Here is a 21222-nt window from a genome sequence, read left to right on the forward strand (position 1 = left end):
TTAACTGAGCTTTCTATATTCGTAAATTTGAGATGATCCATGTATTTTTCATAGGGTGGATTTTTTGTTTTCGTAATTATTGCGATGTATGATACGCGGTCAAAGTGTATAAACACAAGTACACAACGTCCTGTGAGTCTTTGAGTCGTTTGTTCTGAAATGGCCAATGATTTGTATGCAAATTTTGTGATTATAAGTGAAAAAGAAATTAATAACAATATGAACTCATATATATTGATCAGTGGTGTAATTTGACTGTTCTTTTCTTTCCTTTTTCTGATTTTCCATGTGAATACAGGAGGATCATGTTTCTGATGTAGTAAAAGGTACGGTATCGTTGATGTGATTACCAAAAGATTGGACAACCTCAATCGCGTTGAAATTGAAAATTATATATATCATTTTTTTTTGTCTAATTACAACTCTAGTCTAAACCAACATTATTATTAAATAGGTATCATAAAAAAATCTTATGTATAAATAGAATCATAAATTATATAACATTTTTTTTTTGGTAAACATTATATAACATGTTTAGAGTACTTCATAAATGAAGATGTAAGATCTGCCAAACCACGGGAAAATCTTAATAACGAAAAATAAAATAACTTTTAAAGGGTCGCAAAAACACGAGAAGCTCGAGGTACGTTTAGAACAATATTTGAGAGTACGTCATCCAACAACTTACAACATCACGTTCGACTCTTATGCTAAAATGGTGGAGCTGGTCAAGGATGGATATTACGAGTCCCTTCCTTTCACTTCCGGTGCATATACTTGGTACGTCATTCACGTCAAGACCATCACAACTTCAGATTTTGGCAGCTTCTATTATATTACATATTTTTCTATAATTGTATCCCTATTCTTTTGTTTTTGTTTAAATAAATGTTACAAGGACGTTTAAAATCTACCCAAACGGAAACACGAAGGAAGGAGTACTGCCAGGATGGGTTTCGGTTTATATAAAAATTGATAACTCAATCTTCATCACCAACCCACAAGATGTGTATGCAGATATCAAGTTCTTCGTCTACGACGGTTTCAATCGTTTCTACTCTACACACCAAGGTACGTAGGTACTTTAATTTAGGAGGATCAATTCATCAATTGGTACGTAAGACTAATTCTTTTTTTTTTCTTCCTTAAAACATTACTAAGTGATGCAAGTCTAGCTAGTGGCCGTTACTATATGTTGTTCTCAACTCTATTGGTCAAAATTAATGTCTATTCTCTTTGGTTAATGAGGAATTGATTGGAAAGTTTCTTAAAATAGTTTTTTTTTTCTGGTTATAGAAAGTGAGCCAGTAAGGTTTCATAGTTTAAAAACGGAGTGGGGAATGCCTTATTTTCTGTCCACGGCATGTTTCGTCGAGGGATCGTCGGTATTTATTTACGACGGAGGGGAATGTAAGTTTGGAATAGATATCTTCGTTGATCAAAGCTACCACAGGGAAGTTTTCTCTTATGACGAAAACGTCACCAATCCCGTTTTCACTTGGAACATCACCAATTTCTCTACCCTCTATAATTACTCTTACACATCCAATACGTTTTCTTCTGGAGACAGAAACTGGTGACACTCTCTTTCTCTCTTTACACGTACACACTCTCTGATATATAGCTAACTGTTTGTTATATGATGGGTTTTAATGATTATTAGGGTTTTGAAAGTGTATCCAAAGGGATATGGTGTTGGAAAGGATAAATATTTGTCACTCTTCCTGTTGAGTGAGAATAAAGAAATCAATTACGTGAAAGCCACGCTACGAGTTCTAAACCAAATCACATCCCAGAATGTGGCGAAGCAAGGTGAGTGCATAGTTCTCTTAATATTTTTATTAATTGAACTAATATCTCAAGATCTGAGTTCGCAATAGTTTCGTTTCGGATCCTGCAAAACTGGATTTTCAAATCGTTTCAAATTTAATGACATCTTTAAAACATGTTTATCTTTGTTGTAATTTTGTTGCTTTTTTGTTTCTTATGGTAAGTTGAGGGATGGCCCAATGCAGTAGAAAATGGATGGGGTTTCCAGCAGTTCATAATTCTTGCAGATCTTCAAGATAAATCCAAAGGTTTTGTTGTGAACGATATACTTCAAATTCAAGTCGAGATCATGGCCTTCTCTAAACACACTCCAATTAACTAGGGTCTATGGTGAGCCCAAAAACAACCTCCCTATATCGCTTTTTTACTTCTGCGTAATTTATTAACAATGTCATTCATTGAAGGCTCAAATCGGAGATCTCTTGAAACTACTCCGAGATATTTTATCATCAGTGGATCGCTGAAGCCATGCGATGCGAGACCCCTACCTCACTTTTGTTTATGTGTCCAAAATAAGAAAGGTTTCTATAACTCTTTCCTCGCAATCTACTCTTCTTTTTATCCAAAAAAAAAAAAAAACTACTCTTTTATTTGTACTCCATGTGTGTCCAAAATAATAATGAGTTTTGAACTCTTTTCCACATTATCCTTGTTTCTAAATGGTAGTACTGTATATATAATAAGAGTATAAGATTACAGCAAATGAACTTCATTGTTTAACTCTGAATAAATGAGTGCCCTTTTAAAAAATGTATATTCGACAAATTAAAGTAAATACTTCATCTATAAATTAATGTTATAGAACCGAAAAAAAAAAGACTAAAATATGTATATCTTTTTTTCTCTTTCGTTAGTCAAATCTTAACATCTATTTTTTTTTTAAACTCATAAATGTATGTTTATCACCGATCTTTATATATTTAATTAAAGGGGTTGTGCAACTAAACCCTCAAAGACGCATTCGAATTGCTGTGATTTTCACATATGATGTGTATTATTCGAATTACTAGATAACCAAATGGTTATTGATGTGTCTGTATTTTATAGGATTTTAACCATAGTTTTGGTATTTGTTTTGACTTTTTTATTAAGTCCAAATGTGCTTTTAGAGTCTTTTTAGTTTTTTGTGAATCTGTAAAGGTTCTAGGTTGCTTCTGAAGGAAACTGAGTGTTTTGGGGATGAAAACAAGCATTTGAAGCCAATTTGGTGAAGACTGATCGGACTAGCAAGCAGATGGAGCAAACACAGAAAAAGCATCCAGGATCGCCTGATCCACATTCAGGATCGACCGATCCTGTAACATCCGTGAACCAATTATTGGTTTCTGGGATGGGTGTCGATCGACACCAGAGTGGTGTCGGTCGACACCAATGTTTTCTGGTTCGATTTAATTATCGATTTTTGGTTGGTTTGGTTTGGGAAAACCATTGAACCGAGTATTAAAAGGGAGAAAATGACCCTAGGTCGTGTTTTTGTGTTTGTCTCGCCGTTTTTGAGACAAACAAAAGAGAGAAAAGTGTTTGAGGTTCTAGAGAGAGATTGGGAGATTTCCTTGCTGTTCTTGAGAGATCCAAGGCTAGGAAGAAGTTAGAAGCTTGCTAGGAAGGTTGGATTCGTTGATGTTGGTCTGAATCTTCCTGCAAAGAGGTGAGTACATGACCATGGCTTATCTAAGTTAAGATCTCTAGTTTTTTTTTGTGATTTTGTGCTTATGTGATTGTTTCTATTGAGTTTCCTTTGGTTTTCGCGACGGTTGTGGCTGGGTTTTGCTTCTGGGAATGCATGGAGCGGATTGGAGGAGGTTGAATGCAAGATTCGGAGTTTCTGATCGAAGGAAATCGATGCTCGGCATCGGTGTCGATCGACACCAAAGCGAGGACGGCTCGATGACTTTGGCGAGTGTCGATCGACACCATGTGGAGGTGTCGGTCGACACCACTAGGGTTTCGGGTTCTTGTCGAGTGTCAGTTTCGATCGACACCACTTGGTGTCGGTCGACACCCTTCCTCAGTTACGACGATGACGTGACTGCTTTGCATATTGCCTGGTTTGTTTGTATTGTTTGTTGTTTGTGGCATGTAGAGATCTTATTGCTTGTGTGTATAGNTTGACTTTTTTATTAAGTCCAAATGTGCTTTTAGAGTCTTTTTAGTTTTTTGTGAATCTGTAAAGGTTCTAGGTTGCTTCTGAAGGAAACTGAGTGTTTTGGGGATGAAAACAAGCATTTGAAGCCAATTTGGTGAAGACTGATCGGACTAGCAAGCAGATGGAGCAAACACAGAAAAAGCATCCAGGATCGCCTGATCCACATTCAGGATCGACCGATCCTGTAACATCCGTGAACCAATTATTGGTTTCTGGGATGGGTGTCGATCGACACCAGAGTGGTGTCGGTCGACACCAATGTTTTCTGGTTCGATTTAATTATCGATTTTTGGTTGGTTTGGTTTGGGAAAACCATTGAACCGAGTATTAAAAGGGAGAAAATGACCCTAGGTCGTGTTTTTGTGTTTGTCTCGCCGTTTTTGAGACAAACAAAAGAGAGAAAAGTGTTTGAGGTTCTAGAGAGAGATTGGGAGATTTCCTTGCTGTTCTTGAGAGATCCAAGGCTAGGAAGAAGTTAGAAGCTTGCTAGGAAGGTTGGATTCGTTGATGTTGGTCTGAATCTTCCTGCAAAGAGGTGAGTACATGACCATGGCTTATCTAAGTTAAGATCTCTAGTTTTTTTTTGTGATTTTGTGCTTATGTGATTGTTTCTATTGAGTTTCCTTTGGTTTTCGCGACGGTTGTGGCTGGGTTTTGCTTCTGGGAATGCATGGAGCGGATTGGAGGAGGTTGAATGCAAGATTCGGAGTTTCTGATCGAAGGAAATCGATGCTCGGCATCGGTGTCGATCGACACCAAAGCGAGGACGGCTCGATGACTTTGGCGAGTGTCGATCGACACCATGTGGAGGTGTCGGTCGACACCACTAGGGTTTCGGGTTCTTGTCGAGTGTCAGTTTCGATCGACACCACTTGGTGTCGGTCGACACCCTTCCTCAGTTACGACGATGACGTGACTGCTTTGCATATTGCCTGGTTTGTTTGTATTGTTTGTTGTTTGTGGCATGTAGAGATCTTATTGCTTGTGTGTATAGACCAGTAGATGGGAGGATTGCCTCACTGAGTATTTATCAAATACTCATGCATCTCAATTTGTGTTTGTGGTGCAGGTAAAGGCAAAGTGTGATCGTGGAATCAAGGCAATGAAGAGGAGGATGTTCTAGAGACTCGATTGGGTATTGCCTGCTTATGCTAGGTTGTTAGAGTTGGGTCTGTAGAACATTGCTAGATTGCTGGATCTATGTCTTTTGTTATTTGATTATGGATTATTGAATTATCTGGAATATTGGTTATTATTTATTGGATTGTTAATTGGTTATGGTATTGGTTATTTCCGCTGTTGATTGTGATTGTGGTTAGGTGGCTAGTGGGTATGGGACTACTAGTTGTAGTTATTTATTATTATTATTTATTAATTAAAAAAAAACGGGTCGAGCCGTTTCAGATCCCGAGCACGACGCAATTTTTCCTTTTTTCGTTTTAAACCGACTTTTAGGGGTTTATTTTAGTATTTAAGCACGAGGCTCGACCTCTAGAAAGACAACTTTTATTCTACGCAGCCTTTGAGCACTTGTAACCTTTGGAAGAAGATCTCTAATCCTCTCTAACACTTTGGAGAAGATTTCTGAACCCTTTTTCTTTCTTTTCTTTTGCAATTCAATTATGTCTTCTTCATCTTTGATTTGCTGTTTGTGGTTCTCCATGTCTGAGTAGTTTCTCTATTGGGTTTTGGGTTTCAAAGGAGTTTATGATTCTCTAACGATGGTGTTTTAGATTGGGGATTGATTTATTTTGTTCTTCATCTATTGTTGTTCTTAAAGCCTAAACTAGATTAGCTACCTAGTTTATGATCATAGGTTTAATTCATCGGGGCAGCAAAAGTGTTGTTGAGTTGCTGGAAAAGAACTTAGATGAGCAAGGTGGACCTTAGCCAACGAAAGTTGAAGTTGAGGCACCTTGTGAACAGATCAAACTTGAACCTTTATTGCTTGATTGGTTTGCTAGGTCCAAACGACGGTTTAGGGTTTAGTGAATTCATTGCATAGATAGTTAACGCTATGAAAGTAGGTTAGCTTTACAACCGTGATTTGAGTTCTAGAACGGTGTCTAATGCATCCTATCTAACCACCTTAGTCCGAGAATTATATCCCCATAGATTCCCTTCGCCCAATATTTCCTTTTTGATTTAAAGCAACTTATTTACTTTCCGTTTTTTTGATTAGTTACTTTATTCACAAACTTCCTCTTCTGTCTTAGCTATATTTAATCTACATAATTTCATAGTGTAATTGTTTGGTCCATGTGGATTCGATACTGAAGTGTTAAAATGATACCACTAGATCGTGGTGGAGTACACATTGGGTTTTAATTGACCTGTTGATCAGTTATCATATTACCAAATCAGAACTAATCGAAACCAAACGGTTAATCGAATGCTGAGACCTAGTGGAATACATTGTTCGTGAGAGCTGTTCATCGTAACCGCATATGTTGCAGGTAATTGAATATCATCATAATAAGATTAGATCAAATATCTTTAATGATGATGTAATAGGTGACAAAATAAAAACCACCTTCCTAATTCTTTAAAGTTTTTGATTAAATGACTAATGACATTCTTTGTTTTAAAAGTTTTGTTTTCTGCAAAAAGCTTTATATCTATAAAATCTAAGACGCGCCAAAGTCATAGAGACGACTCAAACAATTAACTTTTTTAAAATGATGATACTATTGGTTGATAAATATCAAAGATAAACAAAAGTCTTTTTTTAACTCAAACTATTATTTAATAAATATCACGCACAAACAAAAGTCTTTTTTAAACTGAAACTATTACTTAACAATTGGCAGTCTCAAACAAAGAGACTTTGTGGTATTTCCCAAGACAGATTAGAACAATTGTGATATTTACACATGACGTGTATAAATGTATTCATTCATAAAGCCTAATGTATGCAACTCTAGTTTTTGTTTGCCTTTTCTACTTTTTCTTGTTTAAGAAATTAAATATCTTTACTGTTTATTGTAGAGTTATTAAAACAGTTGTGTAAAATTTTAATGAAATTTGGGTATTCATAAAACAACTATCAAACTTTGTGTTCTAAATGCTTTTTTTTTTCTCTTAATTGTTATATTAACTTTGGAGATGTTCACAATGTAATGAAGATTGCAGGAAATCGGGTACATGACGATAGTAATTAAGAAGAATGTTCTCCGAAATTCCTTTCTTAGCCAATATATCTGCACTTCTGTTATTCCTCCTTGGTATCCAGTTGTAGGTGATCATGTCAAAATTTTTGCTCCACTTCCTAGCTTCGCGTATCCAATTGAATGCTGCAAAGTTAAATCTCTTCTTGTTGAGGGTGTTAACTATTTCCTTATTGTCTCCTACCATATGTATTCGCTTTATGCCTATGTCACTTGCATGTTGCATCGCCAAGACCATTGCTTGAAGCTCACTCTCCAATGGGCTATTGGTTATGTTTGCATTCGCTTGACCAGATTGTATATATGAACCTCTGCTATCTCTGAAAATCCATCCTGCCCCTGATCTTGTTTCTGAATTCCAAAATGATCCATCATAGTTACACTTGATCCACCCTGGGTTCACACTTGTGTCTTGTATACATGGAGATGTCTGTCTTGCTGGTCTGTTGAAAGGTTCTGAAAGGGTTTCATTGAAAACCATCGCTTCCGTCCACTCTTTTGTATCCTTTTTTGCTTGGATCATACAGCTTCTCCAATGTATATTCCTTTGTTCGAATGTAAGTAGGTTTCTAGTCTTCCACAATCGCCATAGGATCCAAAACGGTAAATGAATCATGATGCCATCTACCTCCTTCCTGGCACAGAATGTTAGAATTGTCTGCAGTTTATCTTCAACAGTAATCAGTGGATCAAAGAGAGTTAGACAAGGGAAGCCGGATGCTCGCCATGTTGCTTGAGCATAATCACAACAAAAGAATAGATGATCAGTTGTTTCTTCTTCTGTACAGCATCGTCGACACCGAGATTGTTGGCTGATATGTCTTCTTTTTAGTTGTTCACCTGTCGGGAGAGCCCCAGAGAGAAATCGCCATAGGAAATGTTTTATCTTTGGAGAGATAGGGAGCTTCCAAACTGCTGTTTTTAGAGAGATATTTCCAGGAGGAGGTTGGGCATTCTGTTCTGTTGTATGTGTTGAAACCCAGTAAGCTGATTTAACCGTATGAAGACCGGATTTTGTATAATGCCATCTAAGGAGATCATCGTCTGCTTCACTATAAAATTTGAGTGCTAGTACCGCATTGACATCATCCTCATGTATTAACTCTCGGACCTTTCCCTCATCCCAATCAGTTCTGTTGACGTTGAGTAAATCTTTAACCCACATATTCCTTATATTGTCATTCTTCGTTCTTGGTGCTCTTGGTGTTCTAAATGCTTTTTTTTTTGTCAACCATTGGGCCACTAACTGACCGGCCCATTAGCCAAATCCCTACATTTGTAGGGAGCGGGACTCGATCCTGAACGTGATGTTGCCTTGTGCGTTAAGGATTTACCATTAACCACTGCACTACGGTGTTCAAAATGCTTTATCTTTGGTAAAAGACTTTATATTTAATAAACATATAAAACACGCCAAAGTAATACAAACGACTCAAACATAAGTTTTATTTAAATTTAAACTATTGCCTAACAAAAATATCAGACACAAATAAAAGTCTTTTTTCAACTCTTTTGTTCTCTTTATCTTTGGCAGCGACAAAATACACTAGAAAAAGAAGAGAGAGGCTAGGTCGAATTTAAAAAAAAGAAACAAATATTTTTTAACCAAATCAACTAAATCAATCGATTTTAAAATAAACTGAACAAGCACCAGAAAAATGGTATCAACCGACACTCTCTACGTCTTGTTCGACACCCAACATATTTTGAGTTTGAAAAGTTACAACTATTTATTATAGAGAAATTGTAATGGTATTTGAGTATTATATGAAAACTTGACGTGTGACTATCAAATTATTTGTTATAAAAGCTTTAATTTTGGTAAAAGAATTTTCATTAAAAATTTTCAAAATGCGTCAAAGTCATAGAAACGACTCAAACAATTTTTTTTTTGAACTAAAACTATTGCTTAATAAATATCAAACGCAAACAAAAGTCTTTTATAAACTGAAATTATTGCTTAATAAATATAATTATATAAGACAAAAACAAAGTTTTTTAAAAAAAGGAAAATATTGCTTAATAAATATCATACTCAATCTATTTTTTTTTTAACTAAAACTATTACTCAATAAATATTACACTCAGAGAAGGTGACTTTGTGATATTTCCTAAGATGGATTAAAACTGTTGTGATTTTTCATATAAGACTTGTTTTCATACATAGAGCCTAATGTATGCAATTGTAGTCCCTTGTTTCCGTTTTTTTTATTTTTTCTGCAAGCGAGAATTTTACTGTTTATTGTAGAGGTCTAAAATTTGCTCTCTAAAATTATAATGGGACTTGAGTACTACATATGAAAACTAGATGTGTGACTATAAAAAAAATTGTTTTAAAAGCTTTATTTTTAGTAAAAGGCTTTATATTTATAAAATCCAAAACGAGGCAAAATCATAGAGACGACTCAAACAAAAGTCTATTTAAAACAGAAACTAGCGCTTAATTAATATCATACACAAACAAAAGTCATTTTGAACTGAAACTATTGCTTAATGAATATAAGACTCAAACAAAAGTCTAATTTTTATTAAATTTAAGCTACTGCTTAATAAATGACAGATACAAACAAAAGTCTCTTATAAACTAAAACTACTACATAATTAATATAGACTCTCCATCAAAAGTCTTTTTTAAAACTGAAACTAATAATAAAATGAGACTTAAAGAAAAGGAATTTGTGATATTCCGCAAGACGGATTAAAATTGTTCTGATATTTCACGTATGACGTGTGTTCGTTCGTATTGTATGCAATTTAGATTAAAATTGTAATGGGGTTTGGGTATTATATGTCGTAAACAAGACGTCTAGTTATCAATTTCTCTGTTTTAAAAACTTTATTTTTGGTAAAAAACTTTTATATTAAAAAAAGTCTGGCGCTAAAGTAATAGAACGACTTAATCAAAATCTTTTTTTAAACTGAAACTAATCAATACAATAAAAATTTTGGTTTCTCTTCAGAGCTTGACACATCAGCATTGAAAACAATTGTGGAAGTGACACATTAGTTAAAATATGTGAGCAATAAGTCTTTGATTTCTCTTGAGAGCTTGACATATCAGCATTGAGAATAATTGTGGAGATGACACATTAGTTAAAATATGTGAGCAATTAAATTAGGACAATTAATACAGCTCAGTCCGGTTTTTTCTTACCTGGCAACATTCTAAAATATTCACGATTTCAAATTAAAAAAATAACTTTGTCGAGCTTTTCTTCTGCATCGGTTTGGACGAGCGAACCGCTCGCGGAGAACAATAGCAAGCTCACCTCCGATCTGACTTCCCTCATCCACCAGGTTAGTTCTCAATTTCATTAAGTTGATCCAGTTTCTTATTCCTTACCTATTTAGTTTTTCTCCTTTTGATTCTCTTTTACACAAATCACCAAACGAATCGAGAATGGGTTCGTTTACTTGTCTTTGTTTCTGTTTAGTTCCATTTTGATGATTCATTTTTTTCCGGATTCGTCTCTGTTGATCTGTTTCCAGAACTGGGTTTTGTTCAATTTAGGACTTTTTTTGGTCTTTGCTTCGTTTTTTAATCTTTCTAGGGTTTAGTCTTTGTTTTTATTTCCCTTTTGAAAGGAGTCTTCGTTTTGATTGAATAATTTTGGAGGTTGTTAAAGTTCTAACTGAGCTTAATCTCACCATTAAGAAAGCTTATATCTCATTCGATGATGGCTGGTTCATGGATGTTTTCAGTGTTACTGATCATGAAGGGAACAATGTCACCATTGATATCGTTCTTGAATATATTTGTACATTAATTAATAGCGATCATTTTCTTGATTTATATTTAGTTTTGGTTAGTTTTGATAATATGGTTATCAACTCTTTTTTTGGTGTGTGATTGTTGCAGTCTCTTTGTCCTGATGAGTCTTCTTGCTTCAGTCCATCAATGAGATCATCTATTGATGTCAAACAATATGTCGACTTCTCTGTGATTGAGCTTACAAGAACTGACAAACCTAGTTTGTTTTCTGAGCTTTCCCTGTTCTGACGGATCTACAATGCAATGTAAAAAAATGTTGAGATATGGACGCATAAAGCAAAAGCAGCAGCGGTTTTGCAAGTAACAGAAGAAGAAACTTGCTCTGCAATCACTGATCCATATAGGTTATCCAAAATCAGGATACTTCTTCGTTATGTGCTTACAAGTTGACGTTGTGGCAGAAGATTATGTGAACCGAAAACCATGGTGTCTTCTACTCTCAATGAAACTCACACGGACCGTAAGCTTCCTTAATTGATGTTTGCTTATAGAAATTACGATGAATGGGAGAATAAAGTTGATGATGAGGATAAATGTGGGAGAGTAGTTCCAGATGTGGATTTGAAATATGTAATACCAAGTACTAAGTACCATGTGAGGCCATCTGCATTGGGGGAACACCTTGGGTGTTCTAAGACTTTTTAAAATCAAAAATATAGAGAACAGTGGGTGAAGAACATGTTGTTGGTTCTTGATATAGAACTGATTTTGGGCCAGTTCTTGGGTGACGTGGCAACTCGCGAATGGATACAATTTTTTGCAAAGGAGAAAACATTTATTTGTTTAGAGGAAGTTTTGTTTGTTTTTTTTATTTATATCTTTAATTTTTTTTGTTTCATAAAAATTTGGTATTGTATTTTGAATTTTAGTATAAGTTTTTTAAGTTTGCAATTTAAATGTTATTTTTTAAAGTTTTTCAAATTGTAATATGTTTGTTTGGTTTTTTTTTATTTATATCTTTAATGTTTTTTTGTTTCATAAAAATTTGGTATTGTATTTTGAATTTTAGTATAAGTTTTTTAAGTTTGCAATTTAAATGTTATTTTTTAAAGTTTTTAAAATTGTAATATGTTTAAGATTATTATATTATTAAATCTTATGATCTTAAACATGTTCTCCCAATAACCAACTTCTTAACAAAAGACCTAAACTAATGATCTTACCGTATTTTCATAATATTTTTACTCTAAGAACACCCAAAAATGTTCTCCCAATGCAGATGCCCTAAGAAATACTATATCTTTGTTACTAAGTACTAAAGTAAGAAGTTCAATGTATTTATCAATTACCTAATTATTTATATCTACGTTATTGCATAAACCGTTGTAAAATAAATTACTGAATTATTTTCCATAAATTAAATATGGAAGTACAATAAGGCCATCTGGATTGGGCCAACACCTTGGGTGTTCTAAGCCTTTTTAAAATCAAAAATATAGAGAATAGTGGATGAAGAACATGTTGTTGGGTTTTCATGTAGAACTGATTTTGGGCCAGTTCCAGCCTGACGTGGCAACTCGTGAATATTTGCAAAGAAGAAAACATTTCTTTTCTTCATTTGTTGGAAATCACAGAACGTTTTCCTTCTTTCTCTCCAAAGCGCGATAGCTTCCTCCTGGTCACCATCTTCTCCGATTAATGTGTGTTTTCCGGCCATTAATTGATCTCCTCCATGTAGAAATCGATCTCCTCCACCAAAATCGAGATCTCCTCCATGTAGAAATCGATCGGTACATCGTTTTTCTACCAATCCTTTACTTGAGCCTTTGTCTCCTCGTCTCCTCTGTCTCGCAAATCTCATCTCCGGCGATATAGACAAGGTAGTCCCGTCGTGTCCTCTGTCAGTTATTGTTTCATCGATGTTTCATCGATTTAGGGTCTTGAAATCTGTGAATTAGGTTTGGGTTTAGTATCATGTTATAGGGTTTCGTCTCATCTGTCAATTAAAGGTTTTGATTAATCAATATAGGATTTTAGTGAGCTTCCAGGATGTATGACTAAATTTTGAGTGTCGTATGTTGTATTTGAAATCAACCTTAATCGATTTTGCTTTGTTTCTGAGGCTTGTAGGTGAGGTTAACCAGGGCAAATTAAATCGGATAACCATCAACAAACCTGCATTTACTCGAAACTAAAAGGTAAGTCACACTCACTATATGTAATGCAAGGTTGGATCAGCTTGGTTTCCTGATTTGAGTGGTGTTGTGGTTTGTGTAGTAGTGTATAAGTGGTTGTTTGATTGTATAATAAGTTTCTCAGACTTGAGTTGTGATGGTCTCGGATGTTTGATAGGTTTATGTCTTGTATCATATGTTTGAGTGGTTTTGGTTTTTGTAAAATCCTATATTGGATAATGATCCCTGTTTCCACACTCACTATATAGCTACTGCAATGAGAGCTAACCCTTAAAACTTTAAAAACTGATTTACTAGATGATATGAATGCTTTAACAAAACTAGTTGAGTTCAATGCATTAACAAAACCAAACTTTTTGGTTTACATATTAAAAACACTCATTAACCTTTATTTAGTTCTGATTTGACTGAAGTAGGTAATGGTTATTTAAAACTAAAAGTCTGTAACAACACCAAACTTTGAATTTAATGATCTTCTTAACTTCTCTATATTACACCCGAGTCAAATACTCAATCTCTCATATCTTTTACTTCTCGTCTATCATCTATCTTATTTGCTTCTTTCGTAACCAATCTCTAAGAACTTTCCAATAATCTCTCTTCCTCAACTTCTTTCTTGTTTAAATCTGATTTCTATGGAATCAAATAATACTCCTAATAGTCAGTCTCAATCCTACTTTAGCCTTCTTAACTTCCCATATGACAGCTTTGCTCCCAATGTAAACATTGGTTCCTCCCAAATCCTTTCTTTTAGTTCACAAACTAGTTCACAGCCGAGTCAACCTCCTAGTCAACCAGAAGAGACAGCAGAACAACGTAGGGAGAGAAGGATATGGTCCACAGAAGATGACTTAGTCCTAATAAGCGGCTGGTTAAACACATCGAAGGATGCAATAGTTGGGAATGACCAACCGCTTGGGTCCTTTTGGAAGCGTATAGGAGACTATTATGCATCAAGTACTCATGTACTTGGTGGTGCTGAGCCAAGGCGCCCTGACCATTGTAGACAAAGATGGCAAAAAATCAGTAAGGAAGTGAGCAGGTTCTGTGGAGCTTATGCAGAGTCAAAGGGTGAGAAAGCTAGTGGCATGAATGATTTGGATATTCTGCAAAATGCTCACCAAGTCTACACTAAGCTGTACAAGAAGAAGTTTGGTTTGGAGTATGCTTGGAATGTGCTGCGCTATGAACAGAAATGGGTAAACCTGGAGGCTATGAACCCCACTCCAAAGACAACCAGCTCTAACAAAAGAAAAGCTGATGATGATGCAACATCCTCAGGGTCTGTTGTTGGTGAGCACGAGAGCAGGCCTCCTGGCATAAAAGCAATGAAAAAATTAAGGAACAAAGGTAAAGAGAAGGCTGCACCATCTGCAGAGTTTAGTCACATGTGGGAGATCAAACAGAAGGATTTGGAGGGCATGAAAGAACTCCAAAAGATGTCCATTCTTGACACTCTCATTGCCAAGAAAGAAACTCTAGATGAAGATGAAAAAGCTCTAAAGAAGAAGCTAATGGCTGAACTGTTTTAACTTAGAAGAAACAGTGGATGATATGTCTGTTGTAGTTTATGTTTGTTTTAACTATGTTTGTCTTATGTTTTTAATGTGCTTATGAATCAGATATGTAACATTGTTCAACTTGTTCTCTTATGTTTTTAATGAATCAGCTATGTTTGGTTTCTAAATCTTTCTTTTGTTTTTGCATTCTGATTGCATTCTGATTAATCACCTGTTTCATAAGCGTTGGCAAGCTGCTATAACTTGTTTTTGTTTTCAGTGTTATAAATTATTTGGAAACTTAAATAGGTGTTTTTGGTTTCAGGTTGAAGAAGACATGGGACTTGACTCTATCTACGACTATGGAATAAACAGCCCATTAGATTATAGTTCTGAAGAGGAGGCTGATAGCAGTTACTATCCTCCGCAACCAGAGACTGAGATTGGATTCACCAGTCTGTGGAGCTGTGAAGCTGAACCAATTCCTGATTATGAGACACAACTGATCCAGCTCAAGGACCAACTAAACCATTCATATTAGAGGTTGGTGAACCTGGAGAGGCTTGTTACTGAGTTAGGTGAGAAGAAACGTTGGTTTCAAATGGCCCGTGAATTGGTTGTTGTTGTTTGCTTCAGTATGAGTGTTTTGGTAGTGGCACTTATCATGTTTACTAAGTAAATTAGATTAGGCTTTTGAGAAGGAAACTAGTAGTGGTCAAGTGGATCAGCTAATGTATGATTGTAGGCATAGTTTGGTATTTGGATTCTAGTTTTAAAGACAAAGTCACATGAATTTGTTTTGTTTGTTTTGGAAGACAAAAATTGACAGAGTCACATGCTTTTGTTTGTAACAAAGACCAAAGTTCACATGTGTTTGTCCGTAAATCAACTTGACGTTTTGAAAAAAGTTCACTTGATGTATCACAGGCCTTTGTATATATATCAGAAGAGCACAAGAGTTTATTTCATCAAAATCAAACATACACTTCTCTCATAAACCAAACCTTCTCTCTCTATCTACAAACATACAATCCTCTTCTCTCTCTCTATCTACAAATTGCAAGTTTATTCTCTAGCTTTTATGGCATCTTCTTCCAACATTTCACTACCATTATGATCCGAATAATGATACTTTTAATCAATTTTTTCAAGAGCAATTTAATAATCAATTTGAAGCTGCTGAAGAGGAAATTCCGTCCGAAAGGAATAAACGTACATATATCGATAGAAAACGGGAAGAAGGGCACGAACGTTTGTGGAACGATTATTTTTGTGATAATCCGACTTACACGGAGAGGCAATTTCACAAACAGTTTCGAATGAACAAGTCATTGTTCTTGCGTATTGTGAATCGTCGCAGTGAAGAAGTTCCATATTTTCAACCAAAAAAGGATGCAACCTTCCGGAAAGGTTTATCACTGATACAACAATGTACTGCAGCAATTCGACTATTAGCATATGGGACTGGGTCGGACTCGGTTGACGAATATATACGTCTAGCTGAATCGACTGCTCGTAAATGTTTGGAACATTTCGTCGTCGGAATAGTTGACTTGTTTGGCACTGAATACCTACGCCGACCCACACCATAGGATCTTCAAAGGCTACTCTTTTATGGAGAACAGCGGGGTTTTCCCGGGATGGTTGGAAGCATCGACTGTATGCATTGGAAGTGGAAAAATTGTCCAACCACTTGGAAAGAAATGTATTCAAGAGGCACCAGTAAACCAACAATTGTTTTGGAGGCGGTAACTTCACAAGATCTCTGGATATGGCACGCATTTTTTGTAGCTCCAGGTACTTGTAACGATTTAAATGTTCTTGATCAATCACCAGTATTTAATGACATTATTTGCGGTTGAGCTCCCGAAGTTACGTACTACGTCAACGGAAGGGAGTATAATTTGGCTTACTATCTGACGGATAGTATTTACCCCGAATGGGCGACATTTGTTAAATCCATCCCACAACCACAACACCCAAAACATCGTTTGTTTGCAGAACGTCAAGAAGGTGCACGGAAAGATTTTGAGCGTGCATTTGGAGTCCTACAATCTAGATTCGCCATGACTAAAAATCCATCTCTTTTATGGGTGGAAGGTAAAATTGCATATATTATGAGAGCATGTCTCATACTCCATAATATGATTGTCGAAGATGAACGAGATTCATACACACTCTATGACGAACAAGAATTCCAACAAGAAGATGGAACCAGATCTACTCTGGATCTTACGTTTTCAGTAAATATGGCTTCAAATCTTGAGGGTTTAGGTGATGGTCATACAAGAATTCGTGATAGACAAGCACATCACAAATTAAAAGAGGATTTGATTGAGAATATATGGAATAAATTTGGACATTAAACTATGTATTAATTAAATAAAATGTTTGTGTGCTTTAATTAATTAAGTAATATGTTTGTTTGTTTTTTTTTTCTATTTAAAATGTTTTTTTGTTTCATAAAAATTTGGTATTGTATTTTGAATTTTAGTAAAAGTTTTATAAGTTTGCAATTTAAATGTTATTTTTTAAGTTTTTATAATTGTAATATGTTTTAGATTATTATATAATTAAATCTTATGATCTTACACATGTTCTCTCAATAACTAACTCCTTAAACAAAAGATCTAAACTAATGATCTTACATTATCTTAATTATATTTTTACTCTAAGAACACCCAAAACAATTCTCCCAATGCAGATGCCCTAAGAACAAATGAGTTTATGCAAACTGGATTTTTAACCAGGAAAATAAAAACAAAAAGAGAAACAGTATGAAATCAATTAATTCAAAAAATAGTTCAACAAATATTACAAAATTTTCCAACGGATTATGACGAAAGTCATTCAACATTTTCCACTACATTACAAATCAAAAACATTATTGATGTCATTTATAAAGAGATATTCAACAATTTCCACTACAAAGACACATGTATTTCCAAACAAAACAAACATAATAGTAATACTTTACCCATTAAATATCGCCAATACAACCAAAATGAAACAAAAATATAATGCAGGTGAGGATAACCAAGAAAGAAGAAAATTAAGTCGGAAAAAATAACATTTCATATTTTCCAAACAACTATTATCGATTATAAAACTCACTTCATAATCTACGGTCTTATGTAAAAAAACAATGGCAATTCTCATAAATACCACTAAAATAGGTATTTTTTTCAAAAAATACCACACTTTAGTTTTTTTCCAAAAATAACACAAAACTGAATTTTTTTCCAAAAATACCTCAAAATTAAAATAAAATTTTAATACTAAAATTTAATTCCTAAATTCTAAATACTAAACCCTACCCCCTAAAAACTATAACCTAAAACTAAACTTATCAACCCAAACCTAAATAAATATACACTCTTCAAATTCAAATTTTTTTTGTGTTTGTGGTATTTTTGGAATAACAAAAAAAATTGTGGTATTTTTGGAGAAAAAAACTAAAGTATGCTATTTTTGGAAAAAAATATTTTTAGTGTTATTTTGAGGAATTTCTCAAAACATCAAACAATTATTCTAAATCCAATTAGGTATTTTACGTTACATAAATAATGCGATTTAGCTATTCTACCAATAATAAAAAGCATACAAAAAAAACCAACAGAGTAGATGCCACTAAATTAAAATTAACATCCAAAATTAATTAAAACAAAACAAAACAACTATGAGTACTAATGGTCCTCCAATACATCCTAATACACGAAAAAAACAAAACTGATTATATTTTACAATTCCATGACAATAATAAAAAAATACCAGCTAAAAATAATAACAAAAACCAAGACAACATAAAAAATAACCAATGAACATTTTGTCAAAAAACTATATTAATAATGATTTTTAATACAAACAACACCAAACAAAATAATCTATAAAATAATATAAAAAACAAAAAACAATTCCGCCCCGTAGCGCGGGTACTATCCTTGTGCTTAATAAATACCAAACACAAACAAATGTCTTTTTGAACTGAGACTATTGCTTAATATATATCAGACTCAAACAAAAGTATTTTTAAAACCCGAACTGTTGGCTTTATAAATATGGGAGTGTATTCACATATGACGTGTATTCATTCATAGAGCCTAATTAAAGTATGCAACTATAGTTTCTTTTTTTTGTTTCCCTTTTCTACATTTTTTGTTCAAGCAAGAACTGTCTTGTTTATTGTTGATAGTCGTCAAAACTATTGTGTAAAAATTGTAATGTTATTTGGATATTATATGAAATGTAGACGTGCGTAACTATTATGTCTTTGTTTTAAAAGCTTTCTTTTGTAAAAGGTTTTATATTTAAATAAATCAAAGCGCGCCAAAGTCATAATTACCATGTACATACAAAAGTCTTTTTCTTTTGAATAATACAAAAAAGTCTTTTTTAAAACTAAACCTATTGTTTATTAAATATTTGACTCAATTACAGGTCTTTTTTAAACTGAACTATTTCTTAATAAATAAGAGATTCAAACAAAGAGTTTTGTGATATTTTCCAAGACGGATCTAAACGTGCTTATATTGACTTATTGTGAAGGTTTTATTTTTCCCACCATTTCTCCAAGTCATGGCAGAAGAGACGAAAGGGATAACCTCCGAGATCGGATCACATCAGGTTCAAATAACTTAACTGAACTTTTCTATTTCCGTAAATTTTGCGATGATCCATATATTTTTCATAGGGTTGACTTTTTTTTTGTTTTGTAATCTTCGCAATGTATGATGAATTATGAGGGTGTATACTAAAACAGAGTTGTATCTTCTGATGATATTGTGGAACCGTCGTAGTGAATAAACGCAAATGCACAAATCTCCGATGAGTCTTTGAGTCGTTTATTCTGAAATAACTCATATATTGATCAGTGTTTAACTTTTATTTTCTTTCATTTTTCTGATTTTCCATTTGAATACAGGAGGATCATGTTTTTCGTATAGACAAAGGTGCGATATCGTTGTCCGTTGATGTAATTACCAAAAGATGGAGAACTTAAATTGAAAGTTATATAATTTTTTTTTGTCTAACTACAACTCTAAATTACCATCATTAGTTTTTTTAAGTATCATAAGAAAATCTTATATATAAAGTTGTAAGATCTGCCAAACTTTATAATTAACCACGGGAAAATCTTTACTAACAACGAAAATAACTGTTAAAGGGTTGCAAAAACACGAGAAGCTCAAGATACCTTTACATGCATATTGGAGAGTACGTCGTCCAGCAACTTACAGCATCACGTTCGACACTTATGCCAAAATGGAGGAGCTGGTCAAGGATGGATATTACGAGTCCCTTCCTTTCATTTCCGGTGGATATACTTGGTACGTCATTCACGTCAAGACCATTACAAGTTTACAAATTCAATTTTTGGTATATTATATTATATGTCTATAATTGTATCCCTACTCTTTTGTTTTTGTTTAAATAAATATTAAAAGGACGTACAAAATCTACCCAAACGGAAACAAGGGGGACGGCGCAGTGCCAGGATGGGTTTCGGTTTACACAAAGATCGATACCTCAATCTTCGTCACAAACCCACAAGATGTGTATGCGGATATCAAGTTCTTCGTCTTCGACGGTTTCAATAAAATCTATTATACACACCAAGGTACGTTCGGACTTGATTTAGAAGGATCGATACAATGGGGTACGTAAAACTAATTGTTCTTTTCCGCAAAATATATCCAAGTGATGCAAGTCTAGCTAGTGGCCGTTACTAAGTTGTTCTAATTCTATTGGTCAAGACCACATACAATTAATGAATAGTCTCTTTGGTTAATGAGGAATTTATCGATTAAGTCTCCTACATAGGAAAGTTTCTCAAAATAGTTTTTTTTTTTTTTTTTTGGCTATAGAAAGTGAGCCAGTAAGGTTTGATAATGAAAATTCGGAGTGGGGAGTGGCGAATTTTCTGATCAAGACATGTTTCGTCGAGGGATCGTCGGTATTTATATACGACGGAGGGAAATGTAAGTTTGGAATAGATATCTTCGTTGATCAAAGCTACCAGAGGGAAGTTTTCTCTTATGATGAAAACGTCACCAACCCCATTTTCACTTGGAACCTCTCCAATTTCTCTACCCTCTATAATTACTCTTACACATCCAATACGTTTTCTTCTGGAGACAGAAACTGGTGACTCTCTCTTTCTCTCTTTACACGTACACACTCTCTGGTTGATATATAGCTAAATGTTTGTTGATTTGATGGGTTTAATGATTATTAGGGTTTTGAAAGTGTATCGAAATGGATATGGTGTTGGAAAGGATAACTATTTGTCACTCTTCCTGTTGAGTGAGAATAATGAAATCAATTACGTTAAAGCCACGCTACGAGTTCTAAACCAAATTACATCCCGCAATGTGGTGAAGCAAGGTGAGTGCATGGTTCTCTTAATATGTTCTTTCATGGCGATATATATTTCTATTGTGACAACAAGTATAATGTGATATATCCGAGAATGGAAAAAGATTTTCAAGTGTTTTTAAAGAGTTTAATTAATCATACTTCTACCTAAATTTTTATTCTACACTAGAATTTATTAATCAATCAATTGAGTAACACTAGAATTTAATAGATACTATAAAATACAAACTTGAATAACACTAGAATTACATGGAAACTTCAATTCATTCAAATTATCATGTTCAACCCCCCCCCCCCC

The 21222-nt window shown here is 34.4% G+C and overlaps 2 protein-coding genes across 2 annotated transcripts in view; both read left to right on the forward strand.

Annotated features, from left to right (window-relative positions):
- On the forward strand, window positions 709–2384 carry LOC104780432. The gene is made up of 6 exons (XM_010504930.2): window positions 709–780; window positions 899–1071; window positions 1297–1576; window positions 1664–1812; window positions 1995–2160; window positions 2235–2384. Exons 1-5 carry the CDS (start codon window positions 716–718, stop codon window positions 2150–2152), a joined length of 825 nt encoding a protein of 274 aa, XP_010503232.1. The 5' UTR covers window positions 709–715; the 3' UTR covers window positions 2153–2160; window positions 2235–2384.
- Window positions 19075–21222, forward strand: part of LOC104783821 — a 3120-nt gene continuing 972 nt past the window's right edge. Inside the window, exons 1-6 of the mRNA XM_010508924.1 lie at window positions 19075–19172; window positions 19471–19498; window positions 19714–19876; window positions 19994–20166; window positions 20414–20693; window positions 20785–20933. Coding sequence (XP_010507226.1) covers window positions 19125–19172; window positions 19471–19498; window positions 19714–19876; window positions 19994–20166; window positions 20414–20693; window positions 20785–20933 — 841 coding nt within the window. The 5' untranslated portion in view covers window positions 19075–19124. The remainder of the gene's footprint in view (window positions 19173–19470; window positions 19499–19713; window positions 19877–19993; window positions 20167–20413; window positions 20694–20784; window positions 20934–21222) is intronic.

Source organism: Camelina sativa, chromosome 4 (assembly GCF_000633955.1).
Source record: "Camelina sativa cultivar DH55 chromosome 4, Cs, whole genome shotgun sequence".
Lineage (NCBI taxonomy): Eukaryota > Viridiplantae > Streptophyta > Magnoliopsida > Brassicales > Brassicaceae > Camelina > Camelina sativa.